The following is a 21,049-nucleotide window of genomic DNA, read 5'->3' as shown; positions in this document are numbered from 1 at the left end:
TACATAATTAATTTCAATACAGATACAGAACATGTTGCTCAATACCTTATTTGACCTCAGTCCTGTGTAATAAATCAAGTAAATCATAACCACCATCCATTATGTTTAAGTAAGGAATAAAAAATGAAGGTGTGTGCTCTTATTGGAAAATAATTCCAGAACGAAGTGGAATATTTTCCTATAAAAATACACCTCTGAGTGTTTTATTCCTCTTATATCACACCAGTTTGCTAATGATTAACATTTTTTAATTAATTAATGAGTGAGTTAATTGTTTATAGTTACATTAAATGTTATGGAATGTCCATGAGATAAGTTAGTATAAAAGCTATAAACAGTCATTCTCTCACTAACTTCTCTTTTTGCTCTTTCTTGAAGTTAATAAGACAAATAAATGCAGCTTGTCATGTTACTGATAAACCAGAAAGCACAACTCCTCAGTCCTGAAGACTGGCCTGTGGCATAAAACATACTGACTGTTACAAAGCTTTGACACAAGAGTCTCCTTCCATAAGTGTTAAATAAACGTCTCCTAACAGAAAGCTTCAGCATATCGATGATTATACATGTTTCTCTTTGTTAAATAACATGTTTTCTTTAAATCTGTTTATTATTATCCTTAGACTATGTACATCATCCACCATACATGTATCTGTGAATGAGCTGTTACTATAGAAACCATATCGTATTAGAATGCGTGCATTAATATAAACATGTGATTTGAATTACAGCTGACACTTGTCAGAGCAGATGTTAGAGAAAATTAATCAGTACTCCCTGACCAATCAGATTTGAGAATGCCACAGTACTGTGGTATAAACAGCTACATCATCTACACAGATCTGGATTGTCTGCCTGTTGTTTTACTCTCCTTCCCCCAGTTTCCAATCATCTCTCTTCTTCTGTCTCTGTCTGGTGCAGTGGGTTAGAGCTGACCCTGTTCTCAATCTCCCACAGTGAGAGCAGCTTCCTCCCCACTTTCATAAACACTTCCCTAATTAGCTCGGCAGTGCTGGCTACACTTTCTGCAGACGTGTCAGTCTGGATGCATTCTGCCCAGCATCTCCCTGCTCTGAGACAGATGAGCGTGTTTAGAGCCAACTGAAATGCGTCTAATTTCTGGACGATCTGTGAAAATGGAAGTAGTGCTGTCTGTACTGGGCTTATAGAAAGTTTAAGAGCTTGAATAGATTTTGTGTCTCATCTCTCACTGCCTGTGGTGGCCAAGGCAAAGTAGGCCATGTGCAACAGAAGCTCCAGATTTTAAATGAAAGAAATTCTTAACGTTGTTGATTTGGCCTTGGTTAGAGAAAGCCTTGCTGTTTGGTTTTTGTACCTAATCAGCCAAATGCCTGAGGGAAGATTTTTTTTTTTTTTTTTTTGCGCCATGTTGACACTGAAGCATCAGTCAGGCATTTCCATCAATCTTAGTCATTGATGCCAGAGAATTCCTTTAGGATTCCAATTACATCTCCATGCCTGTTGAGCTGCCTGCATATGGCCCAGCACACAGTGAAAGTAATTTACTGTGAAGGTCCCTGTTCTCTCTCCTCATTTATATTTTTTTTTTATTGTCAGGTGACGTAGTGTCCTCCAGGCTGTGGCTGACTAATAAAGGCCTGCTTGATCCTGACGTGTTACTATAATATCCATGAATTTTCATGTTCTCACTTGCTGCTTTCCATTTGATACTAAAACAACCAGATGATAGCCTGCATTGTGCAACATAAATGCCTATTAGGATGGAGAGAATATTACCAAGGGCTAATTTAGTGCGCTTGTGGCATAAATAGCATGTTCCCTTCAGCCATGTCGCTATATGAAGGATAGCAGTATTGTATTCTGCAAGGGCATGCAACAGTAATACTTCATTTGATCGTCTCATGCTTGTCATTGGAGTTAGATTAAATTAAAGTCATGGTAGTCAGATTAAATTTTTTTTAGCAGAGCATTTTGGTTAGTTGTTATCCAATCATTGGATTGTTTTTATCAAACAGATTCTCTGAGTAAGCTAAAATAGATTATGAATCTAGGTTGTAGTTAAAAGCTCATGGCTCAAAGGTCCTGCTAAATACTGACTGGTGTCATTCTTGACTTAACTGAGTCCACTAAAGAAAAGATGTTACACTACTTCCTGGATTAGATTAACTTGTCCTTGACCTAAATTTGTAGTGGTCCTATGGAGGTAGAGACAAACAGTACCTTGAGCATTAACATGCAATATTATCATGGACTTGGTTTTGACTTGGAGAAGATATAATGCACTGACATTTGTAGACTGTTTGGTTCTGAGTTCCAAAAAGAAAAGCAAAGGCAGGGCTATTACAGTAGACATTAATTAAAACCCTCAAATCAATAATCTTGCTTCTCTTACACTTAGCTGCAAATATATTATAAATTAGTCAGTTGCGTAAATAATGCAATACATTTTTCCATCTACACTCCTGTTTTTTAGGAATATTGGGAACTTGTAGGATTAGTTCTTTGAATCTAATTGAATCAGTTGAATTACACACCTAGGCACTTTCTCCCTGAAGTCCACAGTAGATATTCAAAGTAGAACATTGCTTTAGAGTGGTTTAAGTTAGACAGTAGCATATCAGTGCTCTGCCTGAACTCTAGAGAATGATTCTACTAAAAAAAATATAAAGACAGTAACTTCCCACATGTATCCTTCCATCCATCCATCCATCCATCCATTGGTCTTTTCATAGAAAGGGCGTAGTGGCCTCTTGTTTTGAAAAGCTTTTTCACTATTTATAAGTTAAATATAGAGTTTTATAAGTTTATAATGCTTCAAGTCCAGTCATAGTCAAAGTATTGCATTTCGCTGCATCCATATGATTCTCCTCATGTTCATACTCCTAATTACGAACAGAACATTTTCATTTTTAGGTCTTTTCTGTGATTTCAGTTTAGTTAATTAATGCTGTTTTTCCATTCAATTTGTAGGTTCACTTTTGACTATAATGTATTAAGTGAGTGGATTGAACCTGCAGCAACAAATTAGTTGTTCCATTCACACATTAGAATAAATTCAGTTCCAAGCTGGAATTGCTTGGATGTCTCCCAAGTGTCTGGTTTATTGTGTCATGATACACTTAAGGCTTTGCTATGTGCTTTTTGTTTTTCTGACATTGCTGTTGTATTCCCTGTTCTTTGAGCACCTGACTCATATCAAGTCTGTTAGTGCTATTATTTGCAGTATCTTCTTAGTCTGTTTAGCTAATCTTGTCGGCTTCTCCTCTGTTCAGACTCTCCACTCCTCTGTTCCAACTTAGCCTAATTTATTGCTGGATGCTCTTCTCTATGAGGCTCAAGCTGCTCTGTGCAATTTTCTGTCTGATTGCATTTTCCTCTGTGTCTAATTTGAAAGATGCATTTTATCAGAATACTTGTGTGTGTGTGTGTATGTGTGTGTGTGTATGTGTGTGTGTATGTGTGTGTGTATGTGTGTGTGTATGTGTGTGTGTGTGTGTGTGTGTGAAAGAGAGAGAGAGAGAGAGAGCGAAAATGAAGCCTGTGATTGTGTCTTGTCTGGCAAGGAAAAGTTGAGGTACTTATTGAGTACAAATGTGCTGTGCTGGACGGGAACAAGTTAATTAACAGTTCCTCTTAATAAGTGCGAGCCTCTAGGCTGCTGCAGACTGTCAGCTCTGGAGCTGTGATTCTCATAGGTTTCACTCTCCATGTTCTCACCCCCCTCTTACACTCTCACCTATCTGTAGAAAAGTGGTAGATGGAAAGCAGTCAACAACAGTCTGGATCTTTTTTTTTTTTTTTGCCTCGGTATCATTGTAATTATTTGAAGCACAAGAACAATGTTGAAATGATGCGACCAAGGTAATACTTATATTTGATAACAAGTAGATTTTAACTGGGTGCTTATTTTAGCTCTGCGATGTTTTATAGCATTTTTTTTTTTCATTTACAATTTCAGATGTATTTGACATAAAAGTAAACTGCCCATTTGAACTTAACTGGCATATAACTTCTAACTATGAAAACAAATGCAATAACTTATTGCAACAAGATGTGAAATTAGTTAATCTAATGGTCCATTTTGATCAATTGAATTGGTGCTATGGGCTATGAGTTTAGAATTTAGCCTGTTGACCAGCAAGCGAAACAACCAGCATTCCTGCTAAGTGGCTATAAGCTCGTCTGCTGCTAAAAAGAAATGCTGCAGCTCTTCAGGGGTATGCTAGGTACTGTATTTTAACATGCCTGTTACCTCTGCCATCTTCTGCTACTATATTTGGGATACAGAATAGTAATTGTTTTATAATATTATGTGTAAAGAAGCAGTTGGATTCACATTGCCAGGTGTATTCATATACAGAGGAGATTTAGATGCAGTGCAAATGGAAACTGCGAACAACCTGCTAACGCACCAGTTACAGACTGAGGAACAATGCCCCGGGATTTTGTTGTTGTAGATTGTAAAATCTGGGTCCATTAAAGACTGGATTTGGCATATTCATACCTGCTAGTCCATTTGCTAATTGATACTTTTGGAAATTTCCTTTGCAAATTGGTTTGCTTTCACACTGCACTTAATTAAAAGAACCAGAAAGCAAAAAAAAAATCTTGGCTGAGGGGGGTGTATGGCTGAAAAAGGTAAAAATCTTTCATTCACTGGTCAGAAAGACAGTGACAGAAAAGACACTTATAGATAAGTCAGTAAGTAAGGTAGATGTGCACAAAGTCATGTGGAATAACGTGACAAGTGGAATAATGTGTCCAGGTAATAAAGTGACAGTGAGTTAATAATTATAATAAAACAAGAACAGTAAATATAAGTGTAGACAATCTGAGGTAAGCAGATGATGTGCAAAGTGTAAAGGTGTGTTGGTGGTGTTGTGATTGAGTAAATTGTATGGAGGTGTTTCTGTGTGCCTACAGTCATAGACAACACCTGGTGGATGAGTTATAGAGACTAGTGGCAGCAGGTATAAAGGACCTGCTTCTTCTTGGAAGACCTTAGAACTTGTTAGAGAACATACCTAAACAATAGCATCATTCAGACCAAGGAGCTATCAAAACAGCTCTGGGACAAAGTTTTGGAGAAGTATGATATATCCCAAACTATGAACATCCCACTGAGCTCCATTAAATCTATTATTAAAAAATGAAAAGAGTATGGCACAATCACAATTCTGCCTAGAGGAGGTCACCAAAAGTCAGTGACTGGTAAAGAGGGGATTAGTCAGGGAACCAACCAACGAAGAGGCCAAGGGTAACGCTTAAGGAGCTGGTGAGATCCACTCAGATGGCTAGGCTTTATGGAAGAGTGGAGAGAAGAGGGGGGGGGGGAGCCTTATGAGTTTGCCAAAAGGCATGTTGGAGACTCAGCAAACATGTGGGGGAAAAAAAAAGATTCTCTGGTCTAATGAGACCAAAATTGAACATTTTGGCATACAGCACTATGTTTGGCTGAAACCCAACACCATCCCCATAGTGAAGTATGGTGGTGGTAGCATCATGTTGTGTGGATGTATTTATCAGCAGGGCCTGGGAAACTGGTCAGGGTTGAGGACAATGTGGATGGAGCCAAATACAGGGCAGTCCTAGAAGAAAACTTCTGCCAGAGGGTTGAGACTGGGCCTCAGATTCACCATAACTGCTAAAGCTATACCTGAGTGGTTCAAAATCAAGAACCTGAATGAGTTAGAATGGCCCAGGCAAAGTCCAGACCTTAATCGGTTTGAGGATCTGCGGCAAGACTTGAAAATTGTTGTTCACAAACTTTCTCCATCCAGTCTGACAGAGACTGAGCAATTTTGCCAAGAAGAATGGGCAACAATATCGGAAAGCAGATGACAGAGACATATCACGACAGACATATACTTATGCAACCAACGAGTGTCTGCTTTTATATTTATTTGTTTAAACCTATTCTCGGTATGTTGCTCTCATCATTAAATGTTTGCTCTTTTCACTCTTTTGCAATGAGTGTTCTTTTCACTGTTCATCTTTAACATTGACCAAAGTGGTCTTTCCCCAAAGTATTGAAATATAGACAAACAAAAGTTAGAGTGTTTGACTTTCTTTTGTCCTTTCCGCTTCCAAACTAAATTTATACTTTTACATTAAGTATGTTCACTGTTCAGGAACTCATTTTAAATCATGTATTTTACATATAGAGAAAATATATATATTCCTCATTTCACAGTATACCCTGTTTATTTTCTATGAAGCTTTATTGAGTCACCACCATCTCATTTCAATCCTGTCCTCTCTCAGGGCATGAAGTGTAATTGATGAAATGCATCTTCTGTGTTTGCTAGTATCGTTCCATGGATGTGTGTCTCTGAATAATAATGTCTTTCTGACCACTCTCTTTCAGGTTAGTGATGTACATTGAGAGAGACACCCGAAAGGCCACGCCAGGGAAGGAGCAACAAAGTGGCAATGAATACCTGTCAAAATGCCTGGCCCTATTCATCCGTCACACAGTGCGAGAGCTGCCAGCTATCCTGGGTAAATCAATCACATTACACCCAAAAAGAGAGAGAGCCAGGGAGAGAAAAATAGGGAGAGTGGAGATGAGATGGGGGGACAGGAAGGCAAGGATATACAGAGAGTGGGTGGTGGTGAAAATCATGATGTGAGGAAAGGAGAGATTGAAGGAGAATGAGTCAAGGGTAGTTGAGGGTTGAAGAGAATGAGCATCAATTACTTCAGAGTCTAATTTGATCTGTCTCTCTTTTTAATTACCTTTCTGATTGTATTTGGGGGCACAGGGCCGAGTATCGATCTGTTCCTGCAGTTTCATTTGTAAATCAGTGCTGTTACTTCCCTATAACTGGTTCAGATTGGTTTCTGTTGTACTACAGGTAAGTTTAGCTGTGAACCAGCGGATGTGGTTACCTACGCCACACATCTGTGAGACAGGTGCCAGCAGAAGGGCTCTTGGGAGGAGAGTCATTTGTCTTTTAGGCCTGCTGCTGCTTTGTATGATCAGAAATGATGTCCTATCTCTGTTTCTCTTGGTTTTCTGTAGATGACATCCTGACAGCATTAGGGAGCATTGTGGGAAGGAAGCACCCCTCCACTGCCCAAACTCGTCAACTCAAACAAAGCCTTCCCATGACTGTTGTTGTGCTGAACCTACTTTCCTCACAGGTGTGTGTGTTGGGATGGGGGAAGGTGTGTGTAGCCTGTGCATCAACATTCATTTTCTGTTAGCCCATAACATTCTTCTTTTGTTTGGGGTATGAGTCTATGAGTCACTGTGTTTGTCTTTTTGTAGGGATTATTTCATTTAATACATAAAATGTTTTATACCACAGCGCTGTTGAATTCTCAAATATAATCGGTCAGGTGTTGATTAAATTTCTATAACAGCACGGCTCTGACAGAAGTGTCGGCACTGACATTAATTTGCTTGTTCTAATATGTTACCATTTCTATAGTAACAGCTCATTCACAGGGACGTGTATGGTAAACGTTCATATAATTTGAACCTAAATATAACCATAAGTGTTGTTATTTAACAGTGAACATAAACTTTGCTCTGGTGAAACCAGAAGACATTTATTAACATTTATTTAATGTTTCAGTGCTTTTAGGTAAAGCTTTGTGTTTTCTGTCATGGAAAAAAGCTTCAGGATAGAGGAGTTTGCGCTTTGCAGTTTCTCAGTTATATAACAAGCTATTTTTTCATCTTATTAATTTCAAGAATGAAAAAAGAGAAAGTGGTAATGAAATGAAACTGATAATGAGAACTAACTTGGAGACATTACATAACATTAAATGCAAATAAAAAATAGATTTTTTATTGAAAAAAAGTATGTCGTTCTGCAATAAAAAAAAAGACAAATTGTGGTATAAGAGGAATGAAAGACTTCAGGACATGCTGATATCGGAAAATCAGGTTGGTAACAGTTGCATCAGACCATCCAGTTGCTGATTATTTTCCTATAAGAGTGTGTGGTGTCGTGCATAGGTCAGAGTAAAATCATGCATTAAAGGTTAATCTATATTGCTCTATTCCTGCAGTCACACTCAAACTCACACTCATATTATGATTTAATTAATGGTGCAAAATTGGATTTATTGCTGACACACTCCATCAAGCTGAAATTAACATGAAGGGATATTTTTCTCACCCTGTAAAATATGTCACTGAGTGAGTCGATGATTCGATTAAATATGATTCTCTATTTGGCCATGATTAGCCACAGAGACTCGACCTCAATAAACAGAGGCAAATTGAGTAGTTTCATTTTGGGGTTAATAGCTTGTCACTCTGATGCAATTAGTGTATTTCAGGAGGTTACACTGTGACATCTATGAAACGAGAGCCACAGCTGTCAGTAATGAAAAGGTTTCTGTATATGTTTGCCTGTGTGGGGAGGTAGGTGGGTGGATACGTACTTGTGGTCTGTGTATTGGTGTAGAATTATTTATATGTTTACACAAGTGTCTTGATCGATTTGAATTAAATGATTTGCTGGTGGTGTTCTTTGGCTCAGGGGCTTTGCTGGCCTCTTCTCCCTAAAGCACTGACGTATGTATGTGCTTTAGAAAGGTGCTATGGCCTTTACAATACGTGCGGGTGTTTGTGTGTTGGATGGGTTTGGGGGGTGGGGGTTGATGTAGCTATGTTTCATTAAAAAAAAACAAAGGCACATTTTTTTTCCTGGCACATGTTCCACAACATTAAATGTAGTTATAAACAGTTAACCAGCACAACTAAAATTAAAAATTAAATTAAAAAGTCATTGGAAAACTGCTCATATGTATAAATGAGATGAATGTAAGTCGCTCTGGATAAGGGTGTCTGCCAAATGGCATAAATGTAAATGTAAAGTAAGGGAAAAAAGTATTGGATGGTGAGGGAATGACTGTTTATAGCTGCTATAACTTACAGTGTTATATATAGATATAAGATAACAGTGATAAGAGGAACTAACTTCTTTCAGAGACATTCATTAACATTAAATGTAAATATATGTTAAAAAGCTTGCCGTGTCATTCACTAATAAATTTAAAATTGTAATCTTTAGCAAACTGCTGTGGTCTAAGAGGAATAAAACATGGTGGGACATGTTTATTTTCCTATAACAACACCCCATTGTGTTCTATTCCTTACATGGTGGTATACTACATAATTGAATTTGAATTTGAATAAAAGGCAAGCTGCATTTAGCATCTACCCACCTACTATATACAGTCCCCTCCAAAAGTAATGGAACAGCAAGGCCAATTCTTCTGTTTTTGCTATACACTGAAGACATTTGGGTTTGAGATCAAAAGATGAATATGAGACAATAGATAAGAATTTCAGCTTTGGATGTGTTAAACAAGATCTGGATGTGTTAAACAAGTTAGAACATGGCAACTTTTGTTTGAAACCACCCATTTTTTAAGTGATCAAAAATATTGGAACATGTGACTAACAGGTGTTTCTTGTTGCCCAGATGTGCCCTGTTAGATTGATTGTTTAAACAAGTAATAGCTCTGAATGTCTACTCTTGGTCTGTGCCCTGGGTTTCACCTGGGAAGACTGCATTTGTTGTTAAAAAGGATAAACCAACATGGAGACCGGAGAGCTGTCTATGGGAGAAAAGCAAGCCATTTTGAAGCGGAGAAAAGACAGAAAATCAGTCAAAGCCATTGCACAATCATTGGGCGTAGCCAACAACAATGTGGAATGTCCTGAAAAAGAAAGAAACCACTGGTGTACTACAGAAGTCTACAGAAACATTCTGTCTGCCAATTTACATAGAAATATATCCAATCAAATTGGAAGGAACTTCATCATGCAGCAAGACAATGACCCAAAACACACAACACAACAAAGCACTTCATTGGGGGGAAGGAAGTAGAAGGTTTTAGACTGGCCAAGTCAATCAGCAGACCTTAACCCAATTGAGCATACATTTCAACTCCTGAAGAGGAGACTGAAGGGAGAAACCCCCAAAACAAACAACAACTGAAAGAAACTGTGGTACAAGCCTGGAAAAGCATCACAAAAGAAGAATGCACCAGTTTGATGTCAGTGGGTCACCAGCTTTATTCAGTTATTGCAGGCAAGGGATATGGAACCAAATATTAAGTGTAATTTACTTTAATTTACTTTCAGACTATCTGTTCCAATACTTTTTGCCCACCTAAAAATTGGGTGGTCTGCCACCAAAGGTGCCATGTCCAAGTTGTTTAACACATCTAGGTGTAAATATCAGGAAATGAAAGCTGAAATTCTGATCTATCGTCTAATATTCATGTATGTCTTCAGTGTATGTCTTCATGTCTTCAGTGTATAGCACTAATAAAAGAATTGGACTTGCTGTTGCAATACTTTCAGAGGGGAGTGTATAATCTATAGTTTTACTTCCCTACTAAATCCCCATTGTTAAAAGACAACTTGCATTACCACTTTATCAGTCCTTATATCAGTATTTATTTTCTACCGATAAGCATTTGTTAAACCACACAGAATATAACACTCAGAAGTGAACAGTGATGTTCCCGCCTCTCATGGATATCACACAGGTTTTTTATAGCTAGATATGAGTAGTTATTATATACTATATGACTGTTTCAGTCTACTTCAGCTGTTTTAAGCATTGGCAAAATGTTTCTCTTGCCAATGTGTTTTTCTTGTTGCTGTGAATGGGATGACGATGAGAATAGTATTCGTGTTAGTGGAAGTGTGTGCGTGTGTATGTCCATACAGTACATACATTCATGTCAGGCACCTATTGTCCAATCTCATCTGTCTCTCATCATCTCTGTTGACCGTTGCAACACTGACAGCAAAAACACAAAGCATTCATCAGTCGCTCGGGTCATACCGCAGGTCAGCTGCACTGTGACTAGCACACCGCGAAGCTTCAATCTCTTACTGACAGCAGCTTGACTTCTTCCTCCCCTCAGCAGCCATGACCTTTCTACCTCTATCATCATCTCAATACTGCAAGTACATGCCTGAGCTCCCTCAGCCTCACGTCTCACAGCACGCCTCCATCTCTGTCACACCAAATCCCTCACTGGAGCTTTGGCAGCATCTCAGAAGTTATGAGAAAGTGTTGACTGTTGGATGACAGCACCATGAGGCATTATTAAGACCGTTCTTGATTCTTTATGACTGTTAGACTGGTGTTCCACAGGGATGATGAGCAAATTTAGACTCTGTAGAAGGAGAATCAGCTAGTTATTTAAGAAATAACTAATGTAATATCATCAAAAGCAAATGTTAATCAGGGGAATAGATTACTGTACATACTGTAAATTTGTTATAACTTGATTTTATATTGTAACACTGAATCAGCTATCTTTGATTCAGCAGCACAAATTGCTGTGGTACAGGTGTCTCATTGTCAGTTGATAGACTCAGCCGTATGAGTTTATGCAACAATTACTTGTGCTGGATGAGAAACAGACTTTATGCAGTCAGATGTTCTGCGTAATAATAGAGAATCACTGAAAGGGAGTTGCTAGCTAATCTGATTGATTTGATTTGGCAGATCTTCAGGCCACAGGTGGTGAATGAGGAGTTTCTCATCAAATTTGGAGCGCTCCTGGTGAGTGAATATATTACACGTTTGTTGAAATACTCATTAAAGAGGTGTGATTGGCACAAATGTACAGTATGTACCCCCTTGTTAAAGAGGGTGTTGTCATTCTTTCTCTCTTTTTAATTTTTGGGAAGAATCACGTAACATCCATTGACTCCAATGAGACCAGTTTGGGAAGTTCTGTGGGTAAGATTTTTTGCTATATGGGATCATATGATTAGTAGAAATGTTCAATACTTTACCAGGCAACTGACCTTTTCCTGTGTGCAGGGCCGACAGCATCTGAGGAGCTGATAAGAAATACCCTGTCAGCAGTGGAGGCCATTTCCCAGCACCCAGCCCTTCTAAGCCGTTACCACTGCACTGTGAGTAACGTGTAGTACACATACACAAAGACAGATGCACAATAAAACAGACCAAGACCCAGGGTAATAGGACCAAAGCTATATTTATGCACACTCAATTGACCAAGCTCTCACAAAATCAAGAATGCAATGCTCATTCATAAATATAAAGCAGATACCACATGTATTAATATATACTCATCTGTCACTTTAAAAGGAACACCTGTACACCTGCTCATTTATGCAGTTATCAAATCAGCCAATCATGTGGCAGCAGCACAATGCATAAAATCTTGCAGATACAGGTCAAGAGCTTCAGTTAATGTTCACATCAAACATCAGAATTGGGAAAAAGTGTGATCTCTGTGACTTTAACTGTGGCATGGTTGTTGGTGCCAGATGGGCTGGTTTGAGTATTTCAGAAACTGCTGATCTCCTGGGGTTTTCACACACAACAGTCTCTAGAGTTTACACAGAATGGTACAAAAAACAAAACATACCCTTTGAGTGGAAGATTTGCAGCCTGTATCACCTTATTGTTTTTATGTAGTCCCCGTAGTTCTGTGTCGTTCTGTGTTGTCTTATGTAGCACCTTGGTCCTGGAGAAACGTTGTTTCGTTTCACTATGTACTTGTATATGGCTGAAATGACAATAAACTCCACTTGACTTGACTTGACTTGACTTATTGATGAGAGAGATCAGAGGAGAATGAGCAGACTGTTTGAGCTAACAGGAAGTATATAGTAACTCAAATAAGTATTCTTTACAACCATGGTGAGCAGAATGCATAACACATCAAAACTTGAGGTGGATGGGCTACAATAGACCAAATCAGTTTCCACTCCTGTCAGCTAAGAACAGAAATCTGAGGCTATCATGGGAACAGACTCACCAAAACTGGACAGTTGAAGACTGGAAAAAGACCAGGTGATTTTTTTTTTTTCTAATCATCAAGGTTTAATGTTTTGTGCATGCTGATATGCTTTTCTGCTCACCACGGTTGGAAAAAGTGATTATTTAAGTTACTATAGACTTTCTGGCAGCTCGAACCAATCTGGCTATTTTCCTCTGACATCTCTTATCAACATGGCGTTTCCACCCAAAGAACTGTTGCTCACTTCATGTTTTTTGTTTTTTGCACCGGTCTGCGTCAACTCAAAGAGACTGTGGTGTGTGAAAATCCCAGGAGATCAGCAGATTCTGAAATACTCAAACCAGCCCATCTGGTACCAATATCCATGCCACGGTTAAAGTCACAGAGATTTTTTTCTTCATTCACACACGTTTTCTTCATTCTGATGTTTGATGTGAACATTAACTGAAGCTCTTGACTTGTACCTGCAGGATTTTTTTGAATTGTGCTGTTGCCATATGATCGGCTGATTAGATAATTGCATGAATGTGCAGGTGTCCCTAATAAAGTGGACAGTGAGTGTATGTACCTAATAAAAATTTTTTATTGCTTTATTAAATCATGTAAAACATGCAACTTTTTTTATTGACAAGGACACAGTGATTTTATCTTAGTGGTCTTAAAAAGTTTTTCACTTCTGCACAACCGACTCAAGATGTGATAGACTTTCTAAAGTGTAGACTTGCAGCTTTAATTCAAGGAGTTTAACAGAAATATTGCATTAACCTTTTAGGAATTACAGCCATTTTTTTTCATAGTCCCTCCATTTTCACAGGCTCAAAAATAATTGACTGATAAGCAGTTTCATGGCCAGGTGTGGCCTGTTTCCTCATTATTTCATGATAAATTAAGGAGATAAAAGGTCTGGAGTTGATTCTAAGCGTTGAATTTGCGTTTGGAAGCTGTTCATGGGAACTCTTACTATGTGGTCCAAAGAGGTGTTGATGCATGTGAAGGAGGATGGAACTGGGTGATTATTGTTGATGTGACTGCTGATATAAGTAGCAGGATGAATTCTGAAGTGTATAGAGCTGTACTTTCTGCTCCAATTCAGTCAAATGCTGCAAAACTGATAGGACGGCACTTCATAGTACAGACGGATGATGACCCAAAATGTACTGAGCAATCCAAGAGCTTCTTAAGGCAAAGAAATGGAATGTTCTTAAATGGCCGAGTCAGTCACCTGACCTCAACCCGACTGAGCATGCTTTTCACATACTGAAGACAAAACTGAAGGCAGAAAGACCTACAAACAAGCAGCAATTGAAGGCAGCTGAGGTAAAGGCCTGGCAAAACATGTCAAAGGAGGAAACTTAGCATTTGGTGATTTCCATGGGTTCCAGACTTTAGGCTGTCATTGACTGCACAGGATTTGCATCCAAGTATTAAAAATAATCCTAATATTTATGATTGTTAGTTGGTCCAATTATTTTTGAGCCTGTGAAAATGGAGGGATTATGTAAAAATGGCTGTAACTCCTAAAAGGTTAATGCAATATTTTTGTTAAACCCCTTGAATTAAAGCTGAAAGTTAACACTTCAGTCACATCTTGATTGCGTCATTTCAAATCCATTGTGGTGGTGTACAGAGGCAAAATTAGGAAAATTATGAACATTGTGCCACTGTCCAAATACTTATGGACCGGACTATACATGCAATTAAATACGTAGTGTTATAGAGTGAAGAGAGACAAAACAGTAATGTGAAATGTAGTGTTCTAGTGCTGCAGTGAGTCACTGAAAAGCCTCAATTATTCATTCCAAGCTGTCAGTTCAGATTTGGTGACAGATTTTTGGACTTTACCACATATACACCATACTTAAAGTTGTTCCTGTCTTCTCAATGTCAGTCAATTCATTTGCTATTTAGTTGGTACTATGAGTTGTAGTCAACTCAATAATGTTTGGCACCCTTCATGAATGTAAGCAAAAATAACCCATGCAATAATTTTACACATTATATTTCGAGTTTATGGGAGTTCTGAACAACATGGCGCAGTGGGTAGCATTGCCTCATGGCTCCAGAGTCCAGGGTTTGATCTTGAGCTCTGGTTACTGTCTGTGTGGAGTTTTCCATGTTCTCCCCATGTTTGCTTGGGTTTACTCTGGATTCCCTGGTTTCCCTCCCACTGTCCAACAAAGCATGCGGGTAGGTGGATCAGCTGTGCTCAATTGCCCCAGGTGTGAATGTGTGTGCATGGTGTCCTGTGATGGACTGACATCCCATCTAGGGTAAGTTCTCCTGCTTTGCACCCATTGCTGCTGGGATAGGCTCCAGATTCACTGCGACCCTGAGCAGGATAAAGCAGTTACTTGAGATGAATGAATGAATCACGAAGTAACAATTTATTATTTCGAAATAATGAGATTAAGTTTTTGAGTTTAAGCATATGGAGATGCTGTATAGTTCTATGTTATTTATTCAAAAGGAAAAATTTCAAATAGAAAGAGTTTGTAGAAGTGCATTTTTCCTGCAAAATTATTGCCTCCCACTTTGACCACAATCAATATTAGGTAAGGCCTGTCTGTATTTTCTGCCCCAAGCTTTAATGAAAGAACATTCTAATCACTGGAAAGATGAAACCAGAAAGAAATACATTTCTTACTTCCTTTTTACATACTTTAAGTAAAGTTTTTTCAAGCTGTTATGAAACTCCCAGGAATTCATATTCTGGAGAGGTGTAACAATAAACATGCTCACAGTACTGTCCTGTTCTGTCCTATGGGAGTAGGGTAGGGGATATATTTATTTATTTTGTTCTTTATTGTTCCAGTATGGATCTAAGCATACTGTAGAATTGTGATATACAGGGCATGGTCTTCACAGCTGAGGAAGCTAACACTGAGGCCCAGCTTTCCCACCGGCCAGTGCTAATGTTCTCACTAACTGCAAGCAACAGAAAATCACTCCACACTGCAGTGGTCAGCAGTGTGGGTGTTTTTTGTATCTGTCTGAGGCTTTTTTAATGACTAACGATGTTCTTTTGGTAGGAGCAACACATTAGGAAGCTTTGAGAGGAAGTAGTCCTCTGATACCCTATAATAGGAGAAGGCACCTTAATTATAGGACACCAGAAGTCATTAAACCCTATTCCACACTGTCAGTGCTAGCTCTCACTGATTGTCTGTGTACACACACACACACACACACAGTAGAGAAGAAACACTTAACACAATAAATATGATGATTATGTGCAAAAGTTTGCCATAAACCTTAATTGTGTGCAAAATTACAGTATATTAAAACTACTACTGTGTATTAACTATAGTCTATTCATTTTACAAATCTGTGACACATAACACTTTCTTTAGAAATACAAATTTTTCTAATGTATTTTCTTGCCGTTGGTTTCTCAAAATGGAATCCTCTGTATGAGAAATGCCCATAGCTATCCACATTAAGCTACCTGTATGCAACCTTTGTTTCTATGGAGATGATTCTAGTTGGTAATGATCATAAACCCAATTGTAATTTTCAAAAGTAGCTGGCGTAAGGCATTTCATTGTAATGGACTCTACATGATCAAAGGGGCATGAGCTGACATCACATTTCCATGCAAATTGGAGCTCCCCTGAGTTCTCTCACTTTTTACCTCCTAGCTGTTTTTGCCAGAATCAGTGTGTGAGACTGTGAATATGAATTGTTAGACTATCTAGGTGAGCTTCTCTTGGTTTGGGAATAATGTGTTGCTTTTTCTCTGTCCAAGGTTGTGGATTCGATCCTACCGCCGTTGGCGTCTTTGGCATTTAGTAAGAATGGTGAGTTGTGCTGCCACTAGCTCAATAGACAGGCTGAAGGGTAACTCATAACACATGCAGGCCTGATTCTGCAGCTCTCTACTCATCCTGAGCCAAAGAAGAACGGTCTGGGATCATTTGCCTAAGATAAGCTGAGATTAGTCAAGAGTTTTATGCTTTACTGATGTTGTAAATGCATCTAACTTTCAGTTTTGAGGCACTGGGAAATTCCTTTGCTGTTGTGCCAGTTTATAGGCAAATGTACATCTCTCTTGTGTGTGTGTTTCAGTGGAGTGGCGCATTGTGAGTTTACGGGTGCTGTCAGATATTACTCTGCTGTTGCTGAGCCAGGAAGTGATGGAGGAAGAGGAGAGAGAAAAAGAAACATGGGATCTAGAGGGCAAATCCTCAAACGCACGCCTGTTAACTCTCATTACTGAGGCTCTGCTGCCACAGTGAGACCCCCTCCTCAGTCTTTTATTTCTCAACAATATCAATCATTATTGTCATTTTTTTTTTAATTACTTTTTTGCATGAGAGTTGTTATTACACACGACACTGAGTTGGATGGTTGCCCATTCTTTAGGTACGAGTCTTTGCTTCTGGAGCCGGACCCAATACCTGTCTATGCTCTCAAACTGCTGGGCTCCCTGACTGAGCACAGCAAGCCCATCAACAGGTATGCTTGTTCTATAGCCCTCCAGCACTGACATATTCTTCTTCACTGGAATTGATGAAGCCATTGAAAAACCTTGTTACACTTACTACTGATATTGTATTTGGATAAGTAAGGAATAAAACACGACAGCATGCTGTTACCACCCCAAAGTTGATTATTTTGCTATAACAGCATGTCTTGTTCCTCTTATACCACAGCAATTTGCCAATGATTACAATTTTTAATTTATTAATGAATGACATATCATGTTTTTTAACCATATATAGTAGCATTTAATGTTATAGAATGTGTGTGAGACAATTTAGTTCCAGTATTACGGTATAAACAGTCTCACCAGCATCTGGCTTTTTTCTCTCTCTTGGAGTTAATAAGACAAAAAAAAACAACAAAAACGTAGCTTCTCATGTTCCCAAGAAACCTAAACACGCAACATCCTCTGTCCTGAGGACTTTCGCATGGAGGAAAACATGGTTTCACCATATCAACGATCTGTTTTTACTTGTTAAGTAACAAGACCTTTTTTAATCCATATTATTAGGCTTAGATTATTGCAGAGCATCTTCCATACAAGTCACTGTGTTATCTGTTACTATAGAAAAGATAATGTATTAGAACAAGCACAAGAATATAAACCTGTCTCTGACTTAGAGCTGGCACTACTGTCACCTGCTCTCATAGAAAATTTATTAATGCCATCTGACGTATCCGATTTGAGAATTCAGCAACGCTATGGTATAAACAGTCAGTATTTAATGTTCTAAACAAACTGTCATATAGTAAATATTAAATTACTGACCCAGCGGTTTTGGACGTAGGACAGGCAGGAAGGACACAAAGGCAGCACAGCTGTTTTGACAACAAATGCACATAAAATATATGGCTTTGAGAAAAGGGCATCAATTTTTTTTCATGTGATGGTTTTATAAATATGCATGTTGGTAACTTTGCTTGTGCTACTCTCAGCTTTGCTTGTGCTGCTGTTCAACATATAGCATGCCTGTGTGTTATACTCTATTTATAAAACAGTGGTTCCTCTATGGAGCTTACCAGGACTTCATTCTTAGCTCTGTGTTGCAGAGTGCCTCTGCTTTACTGATGTGCCAAACAGTTTACACACATACACTACCCTGTTTCATAGTCCTCAAAGTCTTCATTCTTTATTGATGACCGAGGACTTGAAATTCCGTTTTGAGCAGGATGGTGTAATTCTGTCGAACAATGTGGGCTGTTCATGTGTGGAGTAATCATCTTCTGGAGACCATCGAGCATTAAAGAAACAACCCGTTCTGTAGCCTGTGCATTGGCCTCCATAAGAGATGAAATGAAACGTTCATCACGCTCCTGCTGCTGCTGCATCTGCCTTGCCAGCCACGACTGATGCTGTCTTTGCAAATTCTCCAGGAAACTGTAGTGGTCTTGATCAACCTTGCGCCTCTTTTTTCTGATTTTTGAGCCTGGAAAAAAAAAAAAAAAAGAGGTAGTTTGACTGGAAGCCTGGTGTATTTTGCTCTTTATTCAGAAAGTTTGTGGACGTTGGAATTAATGTGGTTTAAAAAAGACAGCTGATGAACTTTAGATAGATTTGAGTAGGTCTGACTGACTGACCTGGGGAAGGTTGCTGAGGTGCTGATTGTACGAGGTGCGCTGATTCAGCTTCCACTTGGATGTCTCGTGTCTCCGTGTCCTCCACACACTCTGTAACCCGAAAGCAGACATAAAGCTTTTTAGTTTAAGAGTCCGAATCACATGCTATAACTTGAATAGCTCTGTGTTGTGTGTTAGCTAAACCACATGGTAGTTCAAATCGAGTTTATGCGCATGCGCTCTTCACTTCTGCAGGCCCATAAATAAAATGTTTCTTCATATATTTTAATGCTGGAAGCATTTTCTGATAACAGCATAACCTATGACATTAAGCTACTGATAGTTTTATGGTGGAAGCGTTTCCTGAGCGCTAAATGCTTGTGGTATTGCTTTATGAAGGACAGTTTGATAAAGTAGGACACATGGTTAGAACACAGACACAGTTAGAGCATTACATAATCATGGCATTCTGTCTAGATTGAATGTAGAGCACTAACTCAACTGCACCAAAATATAAATGGTGATAAATTGACTAGTTGCAATATGGCTAACAAGCTAATGAGCTGTCCGAGTGTATAGAGTGCAGTGAAGAAACACACAAGCGCCACACACGCCTACCTGGTGATGATAGCGATGAGGCCACATCCTCCGCTGTCTGGCTTGGCGTTAGCTCCTGGAAGCCTACATCTACTCCGCTTCCCTCAGTGGCTGAGAAATGGATTGGTCCTAAAAGATCTTCGAGGGTGTCGAAATACGGGCAGTCCACCAGACTCACCCCGCTGCTGCTGCTGCTGCTGCTCTGCCTCTTAGCTCTGAAATAAGACTGCCGCAGGACTTTCCAGCGAGTGCGGATCTGCTCCACACTCCGTGTATACCCTGCCAAGGCCATCTTATCCGACAGCTTCTTAAACATGTCACCGTTCCTGTATTTCCTCCCGTCGAGAAGCTGAAGAATATTCAAATCTTTCATTTCGTCCAGCATGAATGTTGTCTCACTGTCGCTCCAAAAATGCTGCTTTGTCGCCATTCTCCCTAGTAATAGCGTTAAATGAAACCTGTGGTGCTGAATAAATGTGTTTACAGTTTCCGGGGCAGCTTTTCTCTGTCTCCGGTTGCTTTCTTGCACATGCGCGGATGTAGGGGGGGGAAGAAGAAAGATAATCGGATTATCCGTATACATGCGCTGAGTAACTCGATTAATGAGCGTAGGAGTGGGGTCCAGCTGCAGCCACACAGACCAAAGTAGTGTCTGACTTTGTTCCGTACTTAATATACATTGCACTGTTTTGTCCACCATTTTCTAGTGTTGTCTGATTTATCAGTGGACAATTATATACTATGAGTAGTTCAGTATATTATAACCTGTAGCACCACAGTGTACAGCTGATGCACACTGCTGCCATGCAAAAGTGCCACAATTCATTTTGTTCACAAATTTACATGAGGATGCCAGAGTGGCCATGCTTGTATATAAATGCGATAGATAGATACATACATACATACATACATACATACATACATACATTCACAGCGCACTTTATTAGGAATACCTGTACAACTACACGTTCATGTAATTATCTAATCAGCCAATCATATGGCAGCAGTGCAATGCACAAAATCATGCAGATACGGGTCAGCAGCTTCGGGTAATGTTCACATCAACTATCAGATAATGTGATCTCAGTGATTTTGACAGTGGCATGATTGTTTGTGCCAGACGGGCTGGTTTGAGTATCTCTATAACTGCTTATCTCCTGTGATTTTCACGCACGACAGTCCAGTGAACAGCAGTTCTGCGGATGGAAATGCCTTGTTGATGAGAGAGGTCAACAGAGAATGGCCAGACTGGTTCGAGCTGACAGAAAGGGTACAGAAATTCAGATAATCACTCTGTACAGTTGTAGTGAGCAGAAAAGCATCTCAATGCATAACACGTCAGACCTTGAGGCCAAGAACAGAAAGCTGAGGCTGAAGTGTGCACAGGCTCACCAAAACTGGAAAGACATAGCCTGGTCTGATGAATCTCGATTTTTGCTGAGGCACACAAATGGTAGGGTCAGAATTGGGCAATGATTCCATGGACCCAAACAGCCTTGTGTCAACAGTCCAGGCTGGTGGAGGTGGTGTAATGGTGTGGGGAATGGTTTCTTGGCACACTTTGGGCCCGTTAATGCCAATCAATCATCGCTTGAATGCCACATCCTATTTGAGTATTGTTGCTGACCATGTGCATCCCTTCATGGCCATAATTTACCCATCTTCG

General features: G+C 39.3%; 2 protein-coding genes across 3 annotated transcripts in view; one reads left to right on the top strand and one right to left on the bottom strand.

The window, feature by feature from the left end:
• ulk4 (unc-51 like kinase 4) overlaps nucleotides 1-21,049 on the top strand; it is a 102,202-nt gene that overhangs the window by 35,906 nt on the left and 45,247 nt on the right. For both annotated transcript variants that reach the window (XM_026926565.3, XM_026926564.3), the window contains exons 23-30: nucleotides 6,350-6,483; nucleotides 7,007-7,128; nucleotides 11,478-11,534; nucleotides 11,663-11,714; nucleotides 11,799-11,893; nucleotides 16,493-16,544; nucleotides 16,813-16,978; nucleotides 17,110-17,202. In XM_026926565.3, the coding sequence (XP_026782366.3) occupies nucleotides 6,350-6,483; nucleotides 7,007-7,128; nucleotides 11,478-11,534; nucleotides 11,663-11,714; nucleotides 11,799-11,893; nucleotides 16,493-16,544; nucleotides 16,813-16,978; nucleotides 17,110-17,202 (771 nt within the window). The remainder of the gene's footprint in view (nucleotides 1-6,349; nucleotides 6,484-7,006; nucleotides 7,129-11,477; nucleotides 11,535-11,662; nucleotides 11,715-11,798; nucleotides 11,894-16,492; nucleotides 16,545-16,812; nucleotides 16,979-17,109; nucleotides 17,203-21,049) is intronic.
• On the bottom strand, nucleotides 17,409-19,907 carry LOC113534007 (uncharacterized). Its single transcript, XM_026926566.3, has 3 exons — nucleotides 19,405-19,907; nucleotides 18,808-18,897; nucleotides 17,409-18,656 (listed from the first exon to the last, which is right to left on the bottom strand). Exons 1-3 carry the CDS (start codon nucleotides 19,811-19,813, stop codon nucleotides 18,325-18,327), a joined length of 831 nt encoding a protein of 276 aa, XP_026782367.2. The 5' UTR covers nucleotides 19,814-19,907; the 3' UTR covers nucleotides 17,409-18,324.

This window comes from Pangasianodon hypophthalmus, chromosome 1 (assembly GCF_027358585.1).
Source record: "Pangasianodon hypophthalmus isolate fPanHyp1 chromosome 1, fPanHyp1.pri, whole genome shotgun sequence".
NCBI classification, from domain to species: Eukaryota; Metazoa; Chordata; class Actinopteri; order Siluriformes; family Pangasiidae; genus Pangasianodon; species Pangasianodon hypophthalmus.
The sequence above is the reverse complement of the archived record's forward strand: the minus strand, read 5'-3'. Positions and strand labels throughout refer to the sequence as shown.